This window comes from Salarias fasciatus, chromosome 12 (genome assembly GCF_902148845.1).
Source record: "Salarias fasciatus chromosome 12, fSalaFa1.1, whole genome shotgun sequence".
NCBI lineage: Eukaryota > Metazoa > Chordata > Actinopteri > Blenniiformes > Blenniidae > Salarias > Salarias fasciatus.
Genome location: NC_043756.1, coordinates 2,338,776 through 2,361,897, shown reverse-complemented (window position 1 = coordinate 2,361,897; position 23,122 = coordinate 2,338,776). Strand labels below are relative to the sequence as shown.

At 47.6% G+C, this 23,122-nt stretch overlaps 3 protein-coding genes across 3 annotated transcripts; 1 reads left to right on the top strand and 2 right to left on the bottom strand.

Annotated features, from left to right (window-relative positions):
* The first annotated feature begins 185 nt into the window (after positions 1-185).
* Positions 186-9,499, top strand: upb1 (ureidopropionase, beta). The gene is made up of 10 exons (XM_030105148.1): positions 186-369; positions 1,210-1,381; positions 3,581-3,668; positions 3,742-3,836; positions 3,902-4,060; positions 4,242-4,411; positions 4,487-4,568; positions 7,128-7,170; positions 7,411-7,565; positions 8,907-9,499. The coding sequence occupies exons 1-10, from the start codon at positions 266-268 to the stop codon at positions 8,988-8,990; spliced, it is 1,152 nt and encodes a 383-aa protein (XP_029961008.1). The 5' UTR covers positions 186-265; the 3' UTR covers positions 8,991-9,499.
* Positions 9,500-9,515: 16 nt separating this feature from the next.
* Positions 9,516-13,007, bottom strand: gucd1 (guanylyl cyclase domain containing 1). Its single transcript, XM_030105152.1, has 6 exons — positions 12,646-13,007; positions 12,480-12,564; positions 12,117-12,282; positions 11,947-12,038; positions 11,594-11,835; positions 9,516-10,700 (listed from the first exon to the last, which is right to left on the bottom strand). The coding sequence occupies exons 1-6, from the start codon at positions 12,650-12,652 to the stop codon at positions 10,609-10,611; spliced, it is 684 nt and encodes a 227-aa protein (XP_029961012.1). The 5' UTR covers positions 12,653-13,007; the 3' UTR covers positions 9,516-10,608.
* A 486-nt stretch (positions 13,008-13,493) lies between these two features.
* Positions 13,494-16,918, bottom strand: zbtb26 (zinc finger and BTB domain containing 26). Its single transcript, XM_030105519.1, has 2 exons — positions 16,811-16,918; positions 13,494-15,403 (listed from the first exon to the last, which is right to left on the bottom strand). Exon 2 carries the CDS (start codon positions 15,373-15,375, stop codon positions 14,044-14,046), a length of 1,332 nt encoding a protein of 443 aa, XP_029961379.1. The 5' UTR covers positions 15,376-15,403; positions 16,811-16,918; the 3' UTR covers positions 13,494-14,043.
* Positions 16,919-23,122: the final 6,204 nt, after the last annotated feature.

Below are 23,122 nucleotides of genomic sequence, written 5' to 3'. Positions count from 1 at the left end.
AGAGATGTGTTGGAAGTATTTCTGAATAAATGTTCAAACTATCATGGAAAATCCAGAGAGTTAGTGTGAAACATTGACAGAGTAAACATGATCATGGGGGAGGGACAGAAACCCTGGAGGAGTGGGAGGTCACATCAGGCCAATCAGTGACCAGCTGCTCTTTCACAACCGCTGATCGTTACATAAGAGGGAAAGTGGTAAAAGAGGAGAGTCTGGGCTCTGCTGCCGCTGCTGTGAAGCTGCAAAACACCAAAACACTGCAGAAATGTCGGCGTGTGAGTTCGAGTCGCTGGAGAAAAGTCTGGAGTCTCATCTGCCTGAAGCAGAGCTGAGGGAGGTCAGACGCATCTTGTTCGGGAAGGAGACACAGTGAGTGGAGCTTATTGAAAAACAGATCACCAGATTACAGTTTACTGGGCAGCTTTTCCCTCTGAGGCTGTGTGTCCTGGGTTTTTCTTTCCCTCAGTTTAGCCTTGCATGCTCAGTGATTTCAGAAACATGGTTGCAGAAACTGGAGAAGACCTGAAGAAGTCTGCAAGTCCAGACTGTGGTTTTTTTGTGGGTGTCCAGAAATAACGAAAAAAGAAGAAGAAGAAAAGGATTTGTAACCAGTGGATAGCAACTATATCTCCACTGAAGTGGCATTAAAGATGATTAAATGAAATCCCTACAAAGAAATCAGATTACAGAGCCACAAATTTCATCATGCTACAATAAGTAAAAAAAAAAAAAAAAGATGTGTTCTCAGACCTCCAAGCAGACAAGTCATTTTGAAAATCACATTCAGCCCATGAATGTCTTCCTGGTGAATAATTGCTTTGTTGGCTGGACTTCAACCACTTCAACAGGAACCGCCCCCCACAAACACACACACACACACACACACACACACACACACACACACACACACACACACACACACACACACACACACAGATAACCTTTCACCTGTCTAAACAATGAGGAGTTAATATAAACTCAAAAAGTTCATAAATTAGGTTTCTGTAAGCAAGGAGGCCTCTTAGTTACAGATTCAGAAATCATTCCAACAAATCATCCAGCAATACTTTAAAATCAATGAAAATTACTTTTTGGTTCATAACTCTGCTCCTACTCGTGAACAATGAGACAGAAATCCTTCAGATTTCTTTAATTCACAGTGTGGATGTCCGTGTGTGAAGCAGTGATCGTCTGTCTCCCGTCTGATAGGAAGCTGGACCTGCCGGTCGCTGCAGTGCAGGCGGCTTCTGAGCGTGACTTTGAGCTGAAGGGTTACCGGTTCGATGCCATTCAGGAGCAGCTCAGGCCGCCCCGGAGGATCCGGGTGGGACTGGTCCAGAACCGCATCGTGCTGCCCACCGACGCCCCCGTCCTGGACCAGGTCAGGACTTTAACTCAGGGGCCCTGACACCTCATGATTCTGAGTTCAGAGGTTCGGTTTGAGAGCCGGTTTGAATGAATGAATTATGCCTTTATTAGTCCACAAGGGGAAGTTTCCTTCTGCCCCGGCAGCCATTTTTACAGGCGTCTGTCTTTGGGGTAAAACAGAGAGTGTGTGGAAGGGCAGAGGGGAATCCAAAAAGGTACATCATTTCAGACTCTGCTTCCTAAGGTAAACAAAGTTAGGATGAGGAACTGAAACAACGAACCCACACACAAATACAGCAATGACATAAGACAGTTGCTTCAGTTCAGCAGATCAGATGGTATTTGCCACGGAGACGACCTCGACAGAAGCAGTCCAGAGGTGAGTCAGGTGGCATTGGGAGAGAGAGAGAGGGAGGATATAGATAAGCAATCCTTTGGCCTTGGGTCTTTCAGGGGGTTGTTTTTAATTCCAAGGGGCGCCAGATGCAATCAGTAGGTATCTTGTTTCGGTGTGGAAGGAACCGTTTGACCTTCCTCTGCTTGGTTTTCAACTTCTCACACAGTAGCTGCATTAACCCTCTCGGTGATGATACCCAACTTGCGTCTCAAATCAACCACAACCAGAGGCGGAGCGTGGGACTCGGTACAGAGGGGGCGGAGCATTCGCGACGGGCCCTTATGATAGTAATTTTACCATTCAAACAATACCTCATCCTACCATCAAACAACACACTAATGCTCACTTTTATTGAGCCAAGCAATCCTATATGCCTCAGAAAGCAGAATAAAGTCACAAACCAGTTCACAAACTTGTTCTGAAGAACACACACACGCACGCACGCACGCACGCACGCACGCACGCACGCACGCACACACATACAAATGCAGCCTGACAGGTGTCAATCTCAGACCGTCCGCTGTCCATGGTGCTGAAAACTCTGATTAAAAACTCACGGGCTACATCTATACCATCTTTGATACAGCTTAAATATAAAATGAACACAGCTGGTCTAAAATTACACAATCTATTCAGATAGATATAGAAACAGCTATCTATAGCTTTTGGAATTCACGTACATTTGAAAAAAAAGAGTCTGCGGTCTCTTATAGTTGAAAGCAACGCAAGGCACATTCAAATAGGCAGATGTTTAAGACCATAGCATTCTGATAAAGATAATTTTGAAGGTTTCACTGACTCACCAATGGCTCCGATTTTAGGTTTTGGGTAGTACCGCTAGCAGCTAGCATACTGTTTAACTTCCCTCCAAGGAGTTCAGATCAAGTGCAAAAGAAAAAACTCCTGAATGCCGCACAGCCAATCAGCGCTGGCTTACAGCTGTGATGCATTCATGGACAGTCGTAATATAAGAATTGGCAAATTGGAGCCCACAATCATATGTGTATATCTTCTCGCACACACTGCACATTTTATTATAATTTATTTACGAGTAAATGTGAAAATCACATGAAACGGGGCCCTATGACCTTGTGGGCCCTGGGCCGACTGCCCCCTTGCCCCCACTCTGGCTCCGCTACAGACCACAACCCTAATCAAATTGTCGATGTTTCGATAGATTTCGCCCAAACAGTTAGCGTCAGCTTTTGCCCATTCATTTGAAAAGAACATTATCCATTGGACGTCTTTTATGTGGCGGTCTTCTTAATTCTTCAGAAGCTCAGGCCACAGCACAGGCCGATCAGCAGCATAACTGTAATCATAAATCCAAATATATAGACATCTTTTATGTCCTCCACGGACATGGGGCGCCAGGCACGTGACCCCCCCTCCACTTGCCTGGGGTGCCGATCACATACCCATCATGCCCGGTCCCGTCCGGGCAGGAAGGATCCCACGCTCCTGTGCTCTTTGTTGAATGATCGTATCAATTACATTGAGAGTTCAGCTGATCAATTCCATGGTTGGTACTTTTATTTGGTTTGTTCGAAAAAAAACCAAGGCAAGTAATTGCTCCAGTCAAACTGACGAGACAGAGTGCAGCAGCAAGCAGAGACAATAGGGAGGGAGAAGCAAAGTAGGGAGTGTCCGCCTCCTCCTAGAGCTAAGCAAGACAAATCAACTGCATGAACCTCATAAAGACATGTTCGTGTGAAATCAATAAACCTGTTGAGAAGCTGAGTGCCTGCTGCAGAGCAGAGAACTCACTCTTTCAGTGACTTGTGTGGGGTCAAGTTGTTCCCCCTCCTTTGACAGGTGAACGCTTTGCACAGCAGAATGGCTGAGATCGTGGAGGCAGCGGCCATGTGTGACGTCAACATCATCTGCTTCCAGGAGACCTGGAGTAAGTCTGTTTCTCAGTCATCAGGCAGATCCACAAACGTGATCCATCTGAGAAAAACCCTCTGTGCTCTCAGCCATGCCGTTTGCTTTCTGTACCCGGGAGAAGAACCCGTGGATGGAGTTTGCGGAATCAGCCGAGGAGGGCAGCACCACTCGGTTCTGCCAGGAGGTGAGAGATTCTGCTGCTTCCTGCAGCTTTGATGCGAATCTGAAGCTCTGCGGTTGTGTCGACAGCTGGCCAGAAAGTACAACATGGTGATCATTTCTCCAATCCTGGAGAGAGAGGAGCTGCACAGCACTGTGTGGAACACGGCCGTGGTGATTTCCAACTCTGGGACTGTGCTCGGAAAGAGCCGCAAGAACCACATTCCCAGAGTCGGGGATTTTAACGAGGTTGGTGGGGGAGATGGGAATCATTGATGATGAATTCAAGTTCAACTGAGCTTATTTGGTTTCCTTCACAGAAAATACACTTTGCTTCCACACAAACCAAAGAAAGAATGACATCTCAGTATCTGTGGGCAGCATGTGGAGGCAGAGAAGCCAGATGTTCACTGTGTTCCAATCCTTACAGTCTACATACTACATGGAGGGCGACACCGGCCACACGGTGTTCCAGACACAGTTTGGGAGGATAGCTGTGAACATCTGCTACGGCCGCCACCATCCCCTCAACTGGTTCATGTACAGCATGAACGGAGCAGAGATCATCTTCAACCCATCGGCCACCGTCGGAGATCTGAGGTGAGGAGGAGGCGAGGGAGTTGAACCCGCCGACCGGATGGCAGCGTGACGGTGATGGTCTTCTCTCCCTCGCAGTGAGCCCATGTGGCCAATCGAGGCCAGAAATGCAGCAATAGCCAACCACTGCTTCACCTGTGCCATCAATCGTGTTGGGACGGTAAGTTCACTGCCTTTAACAAACATGTCTGATCACTGATAGTATGAAAAAAAATCAGGCAATAAAGATGTGCTCAATGTATTAATTAAAAACATCTGAAATACAGGGCTGAATTCCTGTTAGCTGATTATTACCAACCAAAAGGACCAGTGGGGTTCCTCAAGGCTCCATTGTTGGACCTTTTCTGTTTCATGCCTCTGTGCTTCACTCAGATTCCAGAATGAGGACAAGACTGTGGCTATTAGTGTCACCATGTGACTGAATAACGCTGTTTTCCAGAGCCTGCATGCCTCAGAAGTCTCAGCTGTTTCTAAAATTAATAGGAAAAAACCAAAATCAATGTAACTAGAAGCTTTACACTCTCCGGCCACTTTATTAGGCAAACCTGTCCAACTGCACGTTAACACAAATTTCAAATCAGCCAATCACATGGCAGCAACTCAATGCATTTAGGCATGCAGACATGGTCAAGACGATCTGCTGCAGTTCAAACTGAGCAACTGAGGTGATTTAAAGCTAGGGTTGGCGATTTGAATGAGATACATTTTTTTAAATACTGGTTAAAATGATCTTTATGACCCGATGGGAAGCAATTCATAGCGTGTTTTTAAAGTAGTTTGGAAAATATCCACTATCTACAGCAGGAGTAAAACGGGACAAACGGCAACCAATAGTCTTGAGGGGACACTTTTTTTTAAACCAATCAAATCCCTTCACCGTTCGACCTACCCCCTGCGCGTACATGTACGCATGCACTGACCCTGGTTCAGTGCGCGCGTAGAAGGACGGAGCGTCGTTGCAGAACGGTGGAGACGAATGTTTGGGGGTTCACTCACTGTTCAGTGCGCCATAACTTGGCATAGTGCAAATAAAGAAAAACGAAGAAACGAAGCGCTGAGGACAGGTTATGCCAGGAACGCACTGGACGCGGAAGTGCCGCGCGCACCACACGTGCCGCGAATGTCTATGTGTCTCCGCTCCCAACGGGAGCTCCTCCAATGGGGTGGGAGCTGGGCGGAGCTAGCTAGGCGGAGCCTTGGGGAGATGCTACATGCTAACGCTAGTTTCCCTAGATCGCCAACCCGAGCTTTAAGTGACTTTGAACGTGGCATGGTTGTTGATCTGAGTATTTCAGAAACTGATCTACTGGGATTTGCACGCACAACCATCTCTAGGGTTTACAGAGAGTGGTCCAAAAAAGAGAAAATATCCAGTGAGCGGCAGTTCTCTGGGCGAAAATGCCTTGTTGATGCCAGAGGTCAGAGGACAATGGCTGGACTGGTTCGGGCTGGTAGAAAGGCAACAGTAATTCCAATAATCACTCGTTACTACCAAGGTATGCAGAAGAGCATCTCTGAATGCACAACACACCAAACCTTGAAGCAGACGGGCTCCAGCAGCAGAGGACTACACCGGGGGGCCCTCCTGTCAGCTAAGAACAGGAAACTGAGGCTACAATTTGCACAGGCTCAGCGAAATTGGTCAATAGAAAATTGGAAAAGTCTCAATTTCTGCTGTGACATTCGGATGGTTGGGTCAGAATTTGGCGTAAAGGATCCGTCCTGCCTTGTATCAACGGTTCAGGCTGCTGGTGGCGGTGTAATAGTGCGGGGGGTATTTTCCAGGCACTCTTTGGGGTCCTTAGCACCAACTGAGCATGGCTGCAACGCCACAGCCTACCTGAGTATTGTTGCTGACCATGTCCATCCCTTATGACCACAGTGGACCATCTTCGGATGGCTGCTTCTAGCAAGCTAACGTGCCGTCATAAAGCTCCAAACCTCTCAGACTGGTTTCTGGAACATGACCATGAGTTCACCAGACTCAAACGGCCTCCACAGTCACCAGATCTCCATCCAGTAGAGCACCTTTGCGATGTTGTGGAATTGGCGATTGGCATCATGGATGTGAAGCCGACAAATCTGCAGCAACTGCATGAAGCTATCATGTCACTATGGACCAAACTCTCAGAGGAATGTTTTCAGTACCTTGTTGAATCTATGCCACAAAGGATTAAGGCTGTTCTAAAGGCAAAAGGAAGTCCAACCCAGTACTAGCAAGGTGTACCTAGTAAAGTAGCCGGTGAGTGTATGTGTGACTTATTTCACAACTGGCTCCGCCTCCAGCGGAGAGGAGAAGAAGCAGTTCCCTATCTGAATCACCACGATATTTGTTTTTTGTTTCCCATTTGCAGAGTTGTTAGATATTTTCTCTCTTGTACTGTGTGTGTTTTGACTTGACAGCTCTTCTCCCAGACCTAGACTGTTTTTTGTATTTCATTCTTGCTTTGCTTGACTTGCAGCGTTGCAACAAACTGGAACACGATGACTTAGTTCTTCATAAAAAGTGACATTGTGATAATTTCTGAATCTCGATCAGGCAGCTGGAACGCAGCATGGTCATTTACCAGGACAGCGTCTTTGAATTGTTTATCTCTGGTTGCTTCATCTTTCTTAAACCTGTTTATCAAAACTGTTTAGTTGATGGGAAACGTTCATTCCTGTGAGATACTTTGGAATGTTCTGTGTTGGAATAAGTACAAGACTAATCTTCCTGCAGGAGCACTTCAAGAGTGAATTCACATCTGGCGATGGAAAGAAAGGTAAGAGACGTTCATTAATTTAAATTTATGTAACTGACCTTACGAGTGCATCTTAATCTGCATTAATTTGGATATTTGTAAAGACCTGGAAGTCTCTGCTGTGGCTACTCTACTTCCAGGCATTTTAACTAGAAATCCATCAAGAAATCTCGTCACACTTGGACGTTTTCTTGGTTCTTGGGGTCTTTAAACCACAGTAAGCTGCTCAGGACTGCGCTCGGCTCTCCTGTCTCTCTGCAGCTCATCACGACTTTGGACATTTCTACGGCTCCAGCTATGTGGCTGCTCCTGACGGCAGCCGCACGCCGGGCCTGTCCAGGACCCGGGACGGACTCCTGGTGGCAGAGATGGATCTCAACCTCAACCGACAACTCTGCGACAAGTGGACCTTCAAGGTACGTTCTCCAGAAGGTCACTTTGAACCTTTAAATCTGGGACGCTACTATTCAAGGTCAGATTAAGAGTGAATTGTTGGAAAATGAGCTTCTGTTACTGTATTCATTTTACATATTAACAGGTCTCTGAAATTTCCCCTATCTTAAAGGAATACTCCGAAGATTTTGGACCCACGCCCTATCCCGATCATTTACAGAGTGAGATAAGCTCATAAATACCTTTTTGTGTCCGTTCGTCCAGTGCCTGGCTAACAGCTGTTAGCATCATAGTTAGCTTAGCTCAACTGCGGCAGGTGAAGTGGAGACAGAGCCAGACTGAGAAAGTGGACAAAATACTCCTTCCAGTGGTCCAGGGGACGGCGTATTAGCACGTGAAGTAAATCCGAATGGTTATAAAGCATTTTAAAAGACGTATTTTTTTTTTCAATCCGTTAAAATAATGTTTTGATCCACACAGACCTGCGCGTGCGCAGTGCTCCGCGGAAGGATATACCGGAGCACAGCAGTAGAAGCATAGACTCAGCCGCTGTGCGCCTGGTATATCCTTCTGCAGCGCACTATGCTTGTGCAGATCTGTGTCTATCAAAACACTATTTTAAGGGACTGAAAAGAAAACACGTCTTTTAAAAAGTTTTATAACCATTCAGATTTACTTCGCCATCCCCTGGACCACTGGAAGGAGTATTTTGTCCACTTTCTCAGTCTGGCTCTGTCTCCTCTTCACCTGCCGTAGTTGAGCTAAGCTAACTACGATGCTAACAGCTGTTAGCCAGGCACTGGACGAACAGACACAAAAAAGGTATTTATGAGCTTATCTCACTTTGTAAATGATAGGGATAGGATGTGGGTCCAAAATCTTCAGAGTATTCTTTTAAGGGGAAGAACTGTGGTTATTCTTGTTCACTCCTAATTTTCTCACTCTGAAGTCAGAACTTCCTCATTCTCAAGTTACTCAGAGTTTGAATATTAAATCCAATCATTTCTGCATTATTCCATCACTTTGAATGACACCGACGCTTCTGTAGCAATTCAATAAAAACTGAACCAAATGGACTGTTTAGAAACGTTCTAAAGGTAAAACAGAACCACCAGCTCTCAGGCATGAGGAATAATCTAGATGCATTTATCTCTAGACTTAATTCACACATCTCAAATCACACTCTGCCTGATTATATTCATTCATTTTGCTTGCAGTGTAATTCTTGCGTAAACTGCCTCCCTGTCTCAATTAAAGCGACACCACTTGAGGAACTTGTGTGTTTGAGATGGTTGTATCTTGAACTTTAATCTGTTAATCCTAACTGGACTTGTTTGTAATCTTAACGCTGCTTCTCCGTGCAGATGACTGGACGCTACGCTGAATACGCCCAGAAGCTCACAGAGGCCGTCAGACACGACTTCAAGCCCAAAATAGTCAAAGAGTAAATGCAAACCATCCACAGAGAGAAATGTTCCTGTTTGGCAACATTAGGAAGTCCTTGTACCACCTAGTGGTAAGACGTGGTATTACAAGACTTTGAGTCAAGCTTGAAGGCTAGTTTGTAATTTCACGGCATTTCTCTGCTGGATTTTGATTATTTTTTCACTGAAAGTGTAACAAACTAAACCTTTCAGAGAGAAAGACGTCAAAGCTTTTTGGCGGCGTGCTGAGGTGGTCGCCACTTTCTTTGAAGCCTGATTCTCATTTGGAGGAATTACATTTTTACAACTTGTAGAACATTCCTGTGTAAATGCAAAACTGTTTTAAAACTTAAAACAAAAATGATGCGTCTTTGCATGCATCTTTACTTGAACTCTTGTCACGTGAAGATTACCACTGTCAGAAGAACAGTGTTTTTTATCAGATCAACCTGTGTGAGCACGCTGTTCAAATGATTAGAACTCATTAAAATCCTGGAGCTGTTCACCCCTGTAAAAAGATAATAAACCATAGATGGACATTCTGTTTGAATGCTTTATTCACAACACCCTTTACTAATGCACATGTGCATTGTAATGTGACCAAGTACAACTGCTCTGAAACGAGTCCGGCTTCATTCTGGAAGTGATCTGTTCCTAATAATCATGAAGTGACCAAAATAATAGAAACGCCTCTGTACAAATTCCAATTCAGTCCAATCTACAAGCAGTTGATTCACCCCAGGATCATTAAAACCTGGTCAATACTCCCTTTATATGGGCAGATCTGCTGCCCTGGATCACATTAGAAATAGACAAGTGTGCCTAATAAAGTGGCTGGTGAGGGCACAGGAAATGCAGTTCTATACTCAATAAAAAATACAGTTGAAGCTATTTTTAAAAACCTGCTGCGTTCTTCTCAAGTTGAAGTACAGCCAGAAGGAAATGACATTTCATTGTACGGTACTCAACAAAAAAATCTATTTAAATAATTATGTCTGGTAAGAAAAGTGTAGTGCAAAAACATAATACCAAATTAAACATGAGGAAATCATCGCGATCACAACACGACTCGCCCCACAGCTCGTCTGCACCACAAAAAGCAAAAGCGCTGAACTGTTCATGTGCTTCTGGCAGAAAGATCGAACTCCATAGATTCACTACGGAGAATTGCATTGAAATGTCACTTTGATTACCTGAGTCTCTCCAAACGACGCTGCTCCTTTATTCCCTGTTCAAAGAATCATCCGAAGCTGAAACGTGACCACGGCGGAGCAGAGAAAGCGTTTTTTTCTTCAGAAGGAGCCCACAGATTCTTCATGTCCGGCCTGTGAACCTCCACAGTCCATAAAACTCGACCAAGAACAAACAGAAAATGTTCTTGAACAATCTTCTCGATTCATATAAACTAAAACTGAACCTTTTTCCTTCCAAGCTGGAGTAGCGTTGGCGTACATTTCTATACATGTGAAAGGGATGTGTAGCACCGCACAGTTCCCCGACTCCACCAGAGGCCGGTGTGTGTGCGAGTGTGTGTGTTGGGGGCCGGCGGCAGCAGACGGGAGGGTGGGGGCCATGAGAGAGAGAGGATCTGCAGCATCAGGATGTTTCTATCAGCACTGAACGGAAACCCACAGACTGTCCATCAACTCTCCTTGAAGACAAACAGGATGTCCTCGTCCGTCCCGTAGCTCCGCCGAGCCTCCTCGAAGTTCCCCACGCTGGTGCAGCACACCCCTGAGCACACACACACAGATACACACCCGTCAGCTGAAAACTGCAGCCATAACTCAACACTCCTGGACTGAAACACATCCGTCTCATGTTGTCAATGACTTTAATCAAAACTGCGTCAATTATCAACTTTTGAACTTCGAGGGAGATTCATTTTTTTTAAATCACTGATTTAATCCACGATCTTCTTTTGACCTCTACTATATTCACGGGTCATAGTAATCCAGGCTGCAGTGCTTGTTTAAATATGTTGAAGACTCTGAATTTCTTTGTGAGCAGAAGAGCACAGACACAGAACGGTTCATGTCCTGCACCTCAGACCACAGCTGGCCCTGGAGACATACTGGACTTTCAGACCAGCCACACCTCCCTGCTGTCAGCATTAACAGTGCGACTCCTCGTGTGCCTCTGACAGATGCTTCGTTAGATCCGAGCCGTTTATGTCGAGCCCTCATTGAACTTTTGCGTAAAACTCACTCGAATCCTCAAACATGTTACTTCTTTCTGCTTCTAACTGATCAGAATGTTCGATCTGGCCTTCTCAGAAGGGAGATTATACACACGACGATTTCCACCGAGTTGAGCTGTCCGTGGTCATAATGTTATGGCTCGTGCCATTTTAATTCACATACACAGGAGCAATGTGAACTTTAATGTGGTCAAACATTGGTTTCTCTGTTGTCTCAATGCTTCTGCCAATCACCTTTTAGATCAGTGGAAAGTCTGTTTAACTCTCTTTTCACGGTTTTCATGTATCTGTAAAGAAGCAGCATTTGTGGGTTGAGCAGCAGAGCCGAGTTGCATTTTTACACTGAAGAAACAAATCAACCAAACTCCGTCTCCCCATCCCTCCATCCCTGTCTCGAGCCCGGGGCGTGCTGAGTGCCGGTACTCACGGTCAGAGTAGGCGGGGTTGTTGTAGAAGATGCAGCCGGTGGTCCTGTTGAAGCCGCACACCACCACGAAGTGGCCCTGGTACTCCGGCTTCCTGCAGAAGCACTTCTGGCCCACGGGCAGGAAGCAGCAGTATTTGACCGGGAGCGAGCAGAGTTCACAGGTCAGAACCACGGCGTTGACCAGAACGATGGCCACGTGACCCTGCTCCAGGTGAGACTGGATCTCCTGAACCGTCACCGAACTGCAAACCACACACACACACACACACACACACACACACACACACACACGGTTCAGTTTGCAGAACGACTCTAAGAGGTGAAAGCTGCCCAGCGATTAATGATTAACTCACCATTTCCTCACCACCACACCTTTGCTCTCCGCTTTGAGGAAGAGCTCATTCACTCGGTCTTCCTCTGTGTCAAAATGCTTCTTATAGAAGGACTGCGAACGACAGTGAGATCAGTGACATGATCGCAGGCACACAGATGCAATTCCAGAGAGACCTAAGTGAGCGCTCACCTGGTTCTTAAAGCCTTTATCCACGCCCAGAGTCTGCGTGCAGAAGCAGTGTTTGATTCCTAGGTGACTCATGAGGTAGGCCAGGTCAATCGTCCACACGCTCTCTGTGAGCTTCAGATCCCAGCATGCCCTCTGAAACTCCTCATCGCCGACGGGGTGGACGTACCTGCACCATCAGACAGACTGTCAATCCGGGAAAGACTACAACACAGCCATACAGCATGTAGTTCAGTGGCAAAGTGCAGCTTAGATATGAAGCAGCTATACCGATGAGAACTCTAAGATGACAATGATCAGAGGTCTGTGGGCTCAGAGGAGAAAACTGACACCAAGCAACAACAGAATACTTGACCGTACACTTACTTGAGGACCATCCTGGAGCAGGCTAAGCCACAGTCCCAGTGGTACAGCTGCCGGATCACAGGCACGTTCAGCAGGACGGCATCCTCTGACAAGAGTCCGCACGTTAGAGTCCAAACATCCACCTGGAATCGACTGCTAGCGACTTTCTCCACGGCAGGTTACTCACCGCTCATTCTGTAGTGTGATCCTTCTGGGAGGCGGCTGGTAGCTAACTCTCAGCGAGCCGGTCAGCGCTGTTCACCACCCTGGTCGAGGGGTTTGGGTTTCCTCATCGATACAAAGTTAAAGAAAACTAGCTCCCCAGCAGCTAGTTTAGCTTTCAGGCTAACTGTGGTTCACTACTCTGTTAACAAGTCCGCCGCGTTCCCCGTGAGGCCAAATCCTCCGCGCGTGTCCGGACGAGGAGCGCGGCGATCATGTGGCAAAGAAAACCTCACAAAATAAGAGAGAGAAAACCGCTTTCAGGGAGTTTTTAGCGGCTGTTGTTTCTCCCGAGAGGCTCCTCTTCTGCTGCTGTTTGTTCGCTCCGAGCTGCTGCTCTTGTTTCCGGTAGCGCGTGGCAGCGCCCCCGTGCGGCGAGGAGGAGGGGTGCAGCTCTCTGCCACAGGCCACATCGCAGGCATCCGGGAATGAAGGGCGCTGCAAATCACCCAGACAGCAATACTGAAGGTACAGGTACTTCAACCGCACTGATATAACACTGGATATCGCATCATCCTCAACCGGACTACAGACTGTTTGCTGTAAAAAAGTCTTCAGAGTGCAGCCTCTGATGAAGCTTTTCAACAGACAGCATGCAGCCCCGTAACGTTGATGGAAGGAAGAGAAGTCCAGATTATCTGCTCTGCCGTCCTAACTGCTCTCTGGACACCCTTCCAGTCTGCAGCTGCCTGTTGTTGGACTGTTGGAGACAACTTGAATACCCAGAGAAAACTCCTTGGAAGAAGAAAACAATCAGACTGTGTAGGAAAAGTTCTGCACATGAGTGAGAAGAACATGAAGCCAACAGTGGTTACATTATTTATTAGTTTCTAAACAGACACACTGACTTCAATGAACACAGGACAGATACAATGTCACTTTGGTTCAACAGTACCTCAGATATAAAGTCTATAGAAAATCCGCCTCAGACGCTTTGGCATCCCTTTTTGTTGCCCAGACGAAATGTCACAGCTTGCCCTCGGTACGCTTTCAAGTTTCTCTCACGAGTCAAGTCCTTGTTAAATTCACACTGGTAAGAAAAAGGCTACAGCAGACTGTATGGACAATGTACACATGAATGGGGTTCATGTTGAAATGCTTTTTCAGTTCGGGCACAGACACAAAGTTACTACATGATGTTGAGTCAATATGTGTATCAGTGTTACATTTTCAAGTATGATATGAAGGCATCTACACTGCATCGTACAAAAAACAAACAGTCCACAGTAATGAAGCTACAGTGAGGCGCAGACCAGCGGTCTGCTGTAGTGAATCAACCTCCAGGAAACCGTTCAGAGCCTTCAGTCAAACCTGGCAGGGCGAGGCTGAGGCTGAAACAGCCACCGGTGCCACACGGCGAGGTTCAGAGGTTCGATATCTGCCCAAAGTCAAAGTCGAGCGGCCCTTCGTGCAGGCTGCGCTCGTTCGCGTTGTCGAAGCTGTTCTTGCCGTGGATCTGCTTGAGGTGCTTCCGGAGGACGGGCTTGTGAGCGAACACCATGTCGCAGTAGTTGCAGCGGTGCGGCTTGTCGCCGCTGTGCAGGTTCAGGTGGTCCAGCAGCGAGCACTTCTGGGTGAAAGTCTTTCCGCAGATCTTGCACTGGAAGGGCTTGATGCCGGCGTGGACCCGCATGTGCCGGTGCAGGTTGCCCTTCTGAGTGAAGGTCTTCCCGCAGATCAGGCACATGAACAGCTTGTGCATCTTGAGGTGGTTGGCGTAGTTCTCCAGCTGGCGGAAGACTCGGGCGCACTTGGGACACTGGTGGTACCACTGCAGGGGCTTGTCGTAGCTCCGCTGGTGTCCCAGGTGCTTCTCGGCGGGAATGGAGGAGGAGGAGGGCGGGCTGAGCGGGTAGCCGGCCAGGCCGGGGGGAACCGCCATCTCGCTGCCGCGGCTGTCCACCGTGGAGTTGATGAGGGAGTGCTGGGGCTCGGGGGAGTGCAGGGCAGCAGGGGGGCTGGAGGAAAAGTGGCCGCTGATGGAGTTTTCTGCCGCCTCGGTCACAGACTCCACCTTTATGATGGTGATGTCGCTCTCCGCCACGCCCTGCCGGGGACGGTGGCTCAGCGTCTGCACGGGGCTCGGCTGGATGATCACGTCATCGTCGTCGTCGTCTTCCTCGTCATTTTCACCATGATCGTCGCTCTCCACCTGCTGCACCTCCTCCTCCTGCTGCTGCTGCTGCTGCTGATGGACAGTTCGCACCTGAGAGCGCTCCTCCTCCCTCTGTACCTGAGAAGACAAGCCCTCCTCCCGTTTCTTCATCCTCATGTCCACGTCCACCTTCAGTTGGCGTGAGGACTGAGGTTTAATGAACTTGCTGAGGGCCTGAGTGCACTGCTCCACGATGTGGCCCATCTGCAGGAAGCTGGCCACCGTCAGGTAATGCACCAGCTCCAGCTCGGGAAACTCCAGCAGGCCCGTGTAGCAGGACAGGAGCAGCTGTCGGCCCACCTCCGCCTCCTGGATCATGGAGATCTGGACCTCTCTGGAGTCCTGCTGCAGGATGAACTGGTCCCTCAGGAAAGATGAGCCGGCGGCAAACACCACCTTGTGGCCGGGAACCTCCAGCTGGTTGATGCGCACGACCACGTCACAGAAGCGTTTCTGGTGCCGCAGCAGGTTCATCTTCTGCAGCATGGAGTCCCCGAATGTGGCGAAGCGGAACTGCAGGATGACCTGGTTCTGGGCCATGGTGAACCAGAGAACAGCGACGACGCTCCTGTTGAAGACAAAACCACAAACTGGATCAGCTCTGCTTCAAAGTCTGTACAATCCATCCAGAAATCAATTTTAGTGAAATTTTTAATTTCATTGAACTTCTGTCCACTATTCTGTGGTGATGATAGAGACAAATCTGCTCTTTATGTTAAGTAGAAGCACGAAAACAGATATGGAATCAACATAATGACACATGTACGCACACCGATTGCTCTTCAAACTGTTTTTGTGAAACGCCACAGGGTAAAATGATTAAAATCTAGTGTTGAACACTGACCTTTGCTTCCTTGGTGACTCCATCATCTGAACAGTGATGAGTCACTATTTCCTGATTCTGTGAACTCATACATGTCAAATGTTTCTGTGAGATCTAGAAAACCAAAACATATTTCTAAACCACTTGTTAAAGCATTAGCTAACAGGCGCTATCTACCTTTTTTTAAATTAAATATACTGTCAATATTTTCTGAACATGTAGATTAATCTTTATTTCCCTCAGGGGAAGCGGATTAAAGGATGCAATATGCTCTATGATAAAATTATGAAGATGTTTATGGACAGAAGCTTCTCTCTGTCTTTTGCATTCATTATGTGTGAAGTTGTGTGCATTTCCAGGGAATGTGAATAAAGCTGGGTAAAACACCACTGATGACTTGAGAGGGAGGGTTGTGCAGTATGGCCTGTGCTCAATCAGGGATGGAAACAAAGGAGACAACAGAAATAATGATCCTTCAAGAAAAAAAGAAAACTGTACCAGTGAGTGCGTGAAAGCAAACAAACCTAAAATATTATCTCACTAAATAAGCTTCAGACGACTTGTTTCTAGTTTATAGACACCCTCACTGCCAAAAATGACAACATACGGTCACAGACACTTATTTTAGGAGCTTAAACTTGTTTCATTCACGTTTGGATGAGGGATATTCCACAGGAGGCCAGCACTGCCCTCTGCTGGAGGCACTGCTTAGGGTTAGGGCTTACCGGGCCGATTCCACCCAAACACAGGCTAATAAGAAGCCCAGGGACTCTGCAGAACGCCCGGGACAGTGCATCATTAGCTAAGGGAAAACATGCAAACTCAAAAACACATAGAAGGGATTCGAACCCCTGACCTTCTGATTAAGAGCAACGATTCCTACTACCGTGCGGACTGCTGATCACGACACGAAACAACAACTCAAAATTCCAAACATGCTGGATTTGTGACACTGAAACGCATCTGAAATCCTTCAATTCTTTAAAAATGACTCAGTCAGCTGTTCCGGCCGGAGGGCAGCCCCGGCCCGCTCCTCCGGCCTGCTCCTCCGCTCCGCCGCTGGCGGCCCACACTGACCGGACACCGGGCACCGGGCCCGCGGGCCGGGCTCTGCCTCGACTCGGTGGAGGCGGAGGGGAGCGGCGTTTTTACCTGATGAAACCGACAGGACGGGTGTTTATCGCCGGGACACTGGACCGCGTCCGTGCGGGGACGTGAAGCTCATGCACCGGATACAAAACATCCGGGCCCCGCAGGACGTCTCCTGCTGTGGAGCCAGTGGAGCCCAGCAGCGGCCCAGGCCTTCACCGCCACCCAGTGGACCGGAGTGGGTACTGCACCCGCTCAAAATAAACAGCTCAGTGTTCTTACATTTCCACAGCGCTTGTACAACTATTCTGTAATATCATGGATGAATGTTCATGCAAATGCTTAATTCATATGCTCTGGGGACAGGAAGTCTGGGCATCCCTGCTTAGACTGGATGGATGGATGGATGGATAAAATCAAATCATTTATGCATACAGGCATACAAATAAAGTGTGATTTGGCCTACAATTCAGTCCATTATCAATGAAAGTTCACACGTCTCCTGTTGAGACGAGGCGACCATTGCTTCACAAACAGCCAATTATTAAAACGTCAACTCATTTTTTTGAAATCATCTTCTTTAATGATACAATTACTACAAGGTGATATTTCAAAAATCAATAACATGCCAAATATATAAACATAAAACAAAAACAACGCAGAGGAAGATTTCTCCATGGTGGCCGCCACTGGCCGCCCTCTGGCTCCGCCCCTGTCCCATGCAGAACCAGACTCATTGGCGGGTCTTTCTGTATCATCTGCCCTCTATAGGGGCGAAGCATTGGACTCTTTTGGTTGGTTTGATGTTAAAGAAGAAAACAAAAATCAGTAAACAAAGGTTTGAATGAAGTCAACAGTTATAAAAACCCTGTGCTTTTCTTCTAATGTGTTTCCTGTTTTATTTTGTTCATTTATTATCTTGAGCATATATTTTCACATTTTAAACAATTTCCTATCACCATGCACATTTTTTTTTAAATACGAGGGTGTACCCAAAAGAATCCGGAATTTGACTGTAACTTTTTATTTCTGACATTTCAAAATAAAACATCACTGTCGCCTTCAAAATAGTCTCCATCTGCATTAATGCAGCGCTCCAGCCGTGTCTCCCACTTCACGAATGCGTCGTCAGACCCGTGCGTAATTGTGCCATTTTTTGCCGGCTGCGATTTTTCTGTCCCCTCCTCCACATCTGCAAACTGCTGTCCCTTCAGCTGCTTCTTCAACCTGGGGAACAAGAAAAAGTCCCTGGAGGCTCCATCTGGCGAATCAGGCGGATGGGAGAGGAGATTCATCTCATTCTTCTCCAGAAACTGCGTGAGGCGCAGCGCCGTGTCCGCTGGCGCTCTGTGGTGGTGGATCAACCGGCTCCACTCCGCCACGACGCTCTGCTTCCTCCTCACATCCTCACGGAGCGTCTGAGGACTTCCTGTAGTAGTCCTGATTTACAGTCTGACCTGGAGGGACAGACTCGCTGTGGACCAGACCCTGGACAGCCAAGAAGCAGCTCAGCATTGTTTTCACGGCTGAGCGGACCTGACGCGCCGACATCTGGCCCTTCTCAAACCCCGGACCACTCATGGACCTGAGTCTTCCCCAGAGCTTCATCCTTGTAGGCTGCTGCAACAAGCTGAGTGTTTTGCTGCTGTTCTTTCCCAGCAAAAAGCAGAATTTAATGTTTGCGCGCTGCTCTGGCTTTCCAGTCAATGTCGCCATTTTGGAAAAATCGCAGACCGCCGCTGCACTCTGTTACTATAAATTGCGCCTGACAGGCGTCAGTGTCACTCTGGGAGCTCAGCTTTTTCACAGATGTGCGCGAGGCTTACCTGCAGCACATCTGACGGCCAGAAGTCCAAACTCATTATTTTGAATGAAGTTTTTTTCTGTGTTACCTTTATTATCAGTTGGTAAGAGCAGTAAAGATCCTCATACTAAAATGAATGGTTGGATAGATAATTTAGAACGTTGATGAAGATTAAAATATTGGAAAAAATTAAATTCTACCTTACATGGAGGCTGATATTCTGCTGGGGTTTCCAACGTGATGATGTCACTGGTTGCCATGGCACCTAGCAACTTGCCTCTTCTTCTGCTGTGATGACATCACAGCATCAAAGTGAACTCAGGGTATATCAGGCCTGAGTTCTACTGCATGTCACTCAGTCCGTGTCTTGACACAGAACAGAGGAGAGCGAAGAACCAGGTGTTCATACAGCGAGACAGCGAGCGTTTAGCACAGCGAGAGTTTAGCACAGCGAGAGTTTAGCACAGCGAGCCTTCAGCACAGCGAGCGTTTAGCACAGCGAGAGTTTAGCAAAGCAAGAGTTTATCACAGCGAGCTCATAGCACAGCGAGCATCATGAGCGGAAAGGAGAAAGCGACCGGCCACAGGTCCTCAACAGTTAAGGTAATTTCTTTACTGCAACAGTTTTAAAAACATTCCAAGAAAAATATTTAGTAATAGACCACACAAACTCAAAGAAAACCAGAAAGTAATAAGCTTATGCTTTGTTCTACTCCTTTTCAAACATGCAAACTTTCCAGTTCCATTTTATTCATTGTTTTGTTTTTGTTTTCCATGTTCAAAACCAAACAGGAGCTGCATCAGGCCTTATGTTATTACCGCACCTTCAGTAACGAGCAGGCTGAGCAGTACGCTGAGCTCCACCATCGCTTCAAGAGCCTTGAGGAGGAAAAACAGAAGCTGCAGGACGAAAAGGAGGCGCTGAACCGCCAGATCAACACCTTTAAGTCCAGAGAAGAGCAGATGGAGGCCAAGCTCCAGGAGAAGGACCAGCTCCTCAGGGCAATGCAGGAGGAGGTTCCGATCTTGAAAACAGCGTTGGAAATATACAAGAACGACGCTGAAACGGCCCGCAGCATGCTGCACCAGCTCAAAGAGCAGTTCTCCCACCTGACTGATGTGCTCCACTCCAAATATAAGCAGGGTATGAACCTCCACACAAAGGTGAGTAAAAACTACACGGAGGTTGCAGACATGAAGGTCTGTGTGGAGAAATCCGAGGCTGACCTGGAGGAAGTGTTAGCCACAAAGCATGAGGAGCTGAACACACAGAGGGTCGCTCTCCAACAGCGATATGAGAGGAGCACAGAGCACCTCAAGCAGGAAATAGCCTCCTTGAAGATGACTCTGAAAGAGTCCACCAGGCAGTGGGAGGACCGCCAGGCTGCAGAACAGAGGAGGGCTGCTGCAGAAATCTCTGCTCTGCAGCAGAAGCACCAGGAGGACCTGAAGCTCCTCGCAGCAGAGAGAGATGCTGCAGCCACAAGCTTCATGGCCCAGAAGGCAGCGCTGGTCAGCAAAAATGAGGAGCTGATTGCACAAACAGGTTCTCTTCAAGAGAGATATGAGAGGACCATAGAGCACCTCAAGCTGGAAATCGCCTCCCTGGGGACGTCCATGAAAGACTCCAGCAGGATGTGGGTGGACCGCGAGGTCGCAAAAGAGAAGCGGGTGGCTGAGGAAATCTATGCTCTGCAGCAGACGCACCAGGAGGAGCTGAGACTCCTCAAAGCAGAGAGAGATGCTGCAGCCACCAGCTTCACGGCCCAGAAGGCAGCGTTGGTCACTAAAAATGAGGAGCTGATCGCACTGAGAGACGCCCTCCAACAGACATATGAGACGACCACAGAGAACCTCCAGCAGGAAATCGCCTCTCTGAAGATGACCCTGAAGGAGTCCACCAGGGAGCTGGAGGACCTCCGGGCCGCAGAGGAGAAGAGGGCAGCTGAGGACAGAAAGGAGAAGGCGACCGGCCATAGTTCCCCAGGAGTTAAGGTAATTTCTTTACTGCAACAGTTTTAAAAACATTCCAAGAAAAATATTTAGTAGTAGACCTCACAAACTCATAGAAAACCAGAAAGTAATAAGCTTATGCTTTGTCCTACTCCTTTTCAAACATGTAAACTTTCCAGTTCCATTTCATTCATTGTTTTATTTTTATTTTTCATGTTCAAAATCAAACAGGAGCTGCGTGAGGCCTTACGGTACTACCGCACCTTCAGTAATGAGAAGGTCGAGCAGTACATTGACCTCCAGCACCGCTTCAAGAGCCTTGAGGAGGAGAAATACGAGCTGCAGCACAAAAATGAGGCACTGAACCGGCAGATTGACAAATCCAAGGCTGACCTGGAGGAAGTGTTAGCCACAAAACACACGGAGACAAACGCACAGACAGATGCTCTCCAGCAGAGATATGACAAGACCACGCAGCACCTCAAGCAGGAAATAGCCTCTCTGCAGACGCGCCTGAAAGAGTCCACCAGGGAGTGGGAGGACCATCAGGCCGCACAGCAGAAGAGGGCTGCTGTGGAAATCTCTGCTCTGAGGCAGAAACACCAGGACGAGCTGAGGCTCCTCAAAGCAGGTAGGGATGCTGCAGCCACCAGCCTCAAGGCCCAGAAGGCAGCGATGGCCACGAAGCATGAGGAGATGAATGAACAGAGCGATGCTCTACGACAGACATATGAGAGGACCACAGAGAACCTCACGCAGGAAATTGCCTCTCTGCGGACACGCCTGAAAGAGTCCACCAGGGAGTGGGAGGACCGTCAGGCCGCTCAAGAGAAGAGGGCTGCTGAGGAAATCTCTGCTCTGAGGCAGAAACACCAGGACGAGCTGAGGCTTGTTAAAGCGGAGAGGGATGCTGCAGCCACCAGCCTCAAGGCTCAGAAGGCAGCGATGGCCACAAAACACGAGGAGATGAACGCACAGAGCGATGCTCTACAACGGACATATGAGAGGACCACAGAGAACCTCAAGCAAGAAATAGAGTCCATGAGGAACTCTTTGAAAGAGTCCACCAGGGAGTGGGAGGACCGCCAGGCCGCACAGGACAAGAAGGCGGCTGAGGAAATGTCTGCTTTGCGGAAGAAACACAAAGAGGAGCTGAGGCTTCTCAAAGCCGAGAGGGAGGCTGCAGCCACCAGCCTCAAGGCCCAGAAGGCAGCGTTCACGCAGACCAACCTGGACAGCCGGACAAACCAGACCAAGACGGAGACCAAGATGCAGCTCAGTCAAGAGGAGTGGGAGAAAAAGAACAAGGCTCTTGAAGAACAGCTGCAGAGAGAGATGAAGGCGAGAGAAGAGACTGTTCAGCAGAAAGAACAGCTGCTGAAACGGTCTAAAGAAGCAGAGGTGGTCTGGATCGAGAAGGAGAAGACCTGGAAGCAGAACATCGACAAAATACGGCGGGAAATTCAGGTTCTCAGTGACGAGAACAACAAGCTGCAGAAAGTCGCCACCATGGGCAACCGGGAGAAGGCCAAGATGAAGAAGGAAGAAGAGAAAGCAGAAAAACAGTTAGCAAAGAAACGCAAGAAATAGAGAAATGCAAAAACAGGCAGCAAAGAAACACCAGAAATAGAGAGAGAAGAAAAAGTGCAGAACTTCAGACAATGGAGAGTCTCCAAACATCCAGTCGTCTCACTGGAGGCGACAAACTCTTCCTTTGTCTTCATGTAGTTCAAATGTTGCACAGAAAAAGCAAAAAAATTAAATAAAATAAAATAAAACGTATAAGAACTATATTTTTGTGATCTATCTAATTCAACAGATAAGTTTTTTTTCCTTTTTTCATTGTTTTTATATATACACTAGTTTTGATCAGAACTATAACTTCTTAAATCCTGGATGCGTCACTGTAATACACATTAAAACAACATTATTTGATAAGCAATTTTTTTATTAAATGGGCAATATTCCATTACAATACTCATACAAACATTTGACCTACTTTAAAAAGAAATACTGTATATATATATATTATTATATCCCAACAGATGGATCAGACAACGGCGTGACTTCAATGAATGAGGCTTTATTCTTGCATACATTTCCCATGATTCCAGGGCGCGAACAGCGCCTACAAATACCTGACGCGTGCTGACGTCACCACCATGTGACCAACACCACATTTACCCCCCCCGAAAAACACAACAAACAACCGCATTCAAGCATAACGTAACAAAATGAGTATTACATAACCTCCCTAGGTAAACTGGGTGGACTACCAGTTTACCTCCATAGCCCTGTGGATTTTTCTGCCACATCACAGGCTATGTACCTAAACTCCGACTCAAAAATCCGTGACGTAGTCCCTGAGGTATGCAGGCCTCTGACGGGCCCTAACCGGACGGGCTTCTGGCTGCGCTGACTCAGATGGCCCAGCCAATTCACCGGGTTGCCCTGCCGGAGCCTCCACCTGTACCGGAGTCTCCATCGGCTCATGAAGTGGGTCCCAAACCCCATCTGCCGTGACGAGATCTGAGGGAGTCAGGTGATCAGTCAGTGACGGTGGCGCCACCCGTCGGAGACGACTGGCATGCCAGCGCGAACCATCTGCCAGGCGGAAA

Coding starts and splice junctions, on each gene's coding strand:
- upb1 (XM_030105148.1), top strand. CDS start 266: ATGTCGGCGTGTGAGTTCGAGTCGCTGGAGAAAAGTCTGGAGTCTCAT. Junction 1,382..3,580: donor ACGCCCCCGTCCTGGACCAG/GTCAGGACTTTA, acceptor CTCCTTTGACAG/GTGAACGCTTTGCACAGCAG. Junction 4,412..4,486: donor GCCACCGTCGGAGATCTGAG/GTGAGGAGGAGG, acceptor TCTCCCTCGCAG/TGAGCCCATGTGGCCAATCG.
- gucd1 (XM_030105152.1), bottom strand. Junction 12,039..12,116: donor ATAAAGGCTTTAAGAACCAG/GTGAGCGCTCAC, acceptor TGTCGTTCGCAG/TCCTTCTATAAGAAGCATTT. Junction 11,836..11,946: donor GGTGTGGTGGTGAGGAAATG/GTGAGTTAATCA, acceptor TGTGGTTTGCAG/TTCGGTGACGGTTCAGGAGA.
- zbtb26 (XM_030105519.1), bottom strand. CDS start 15,375: ATGGCCCAGAACCAGGTCATCCTGCAGTTCCGCTTCGCCACATTCGGG.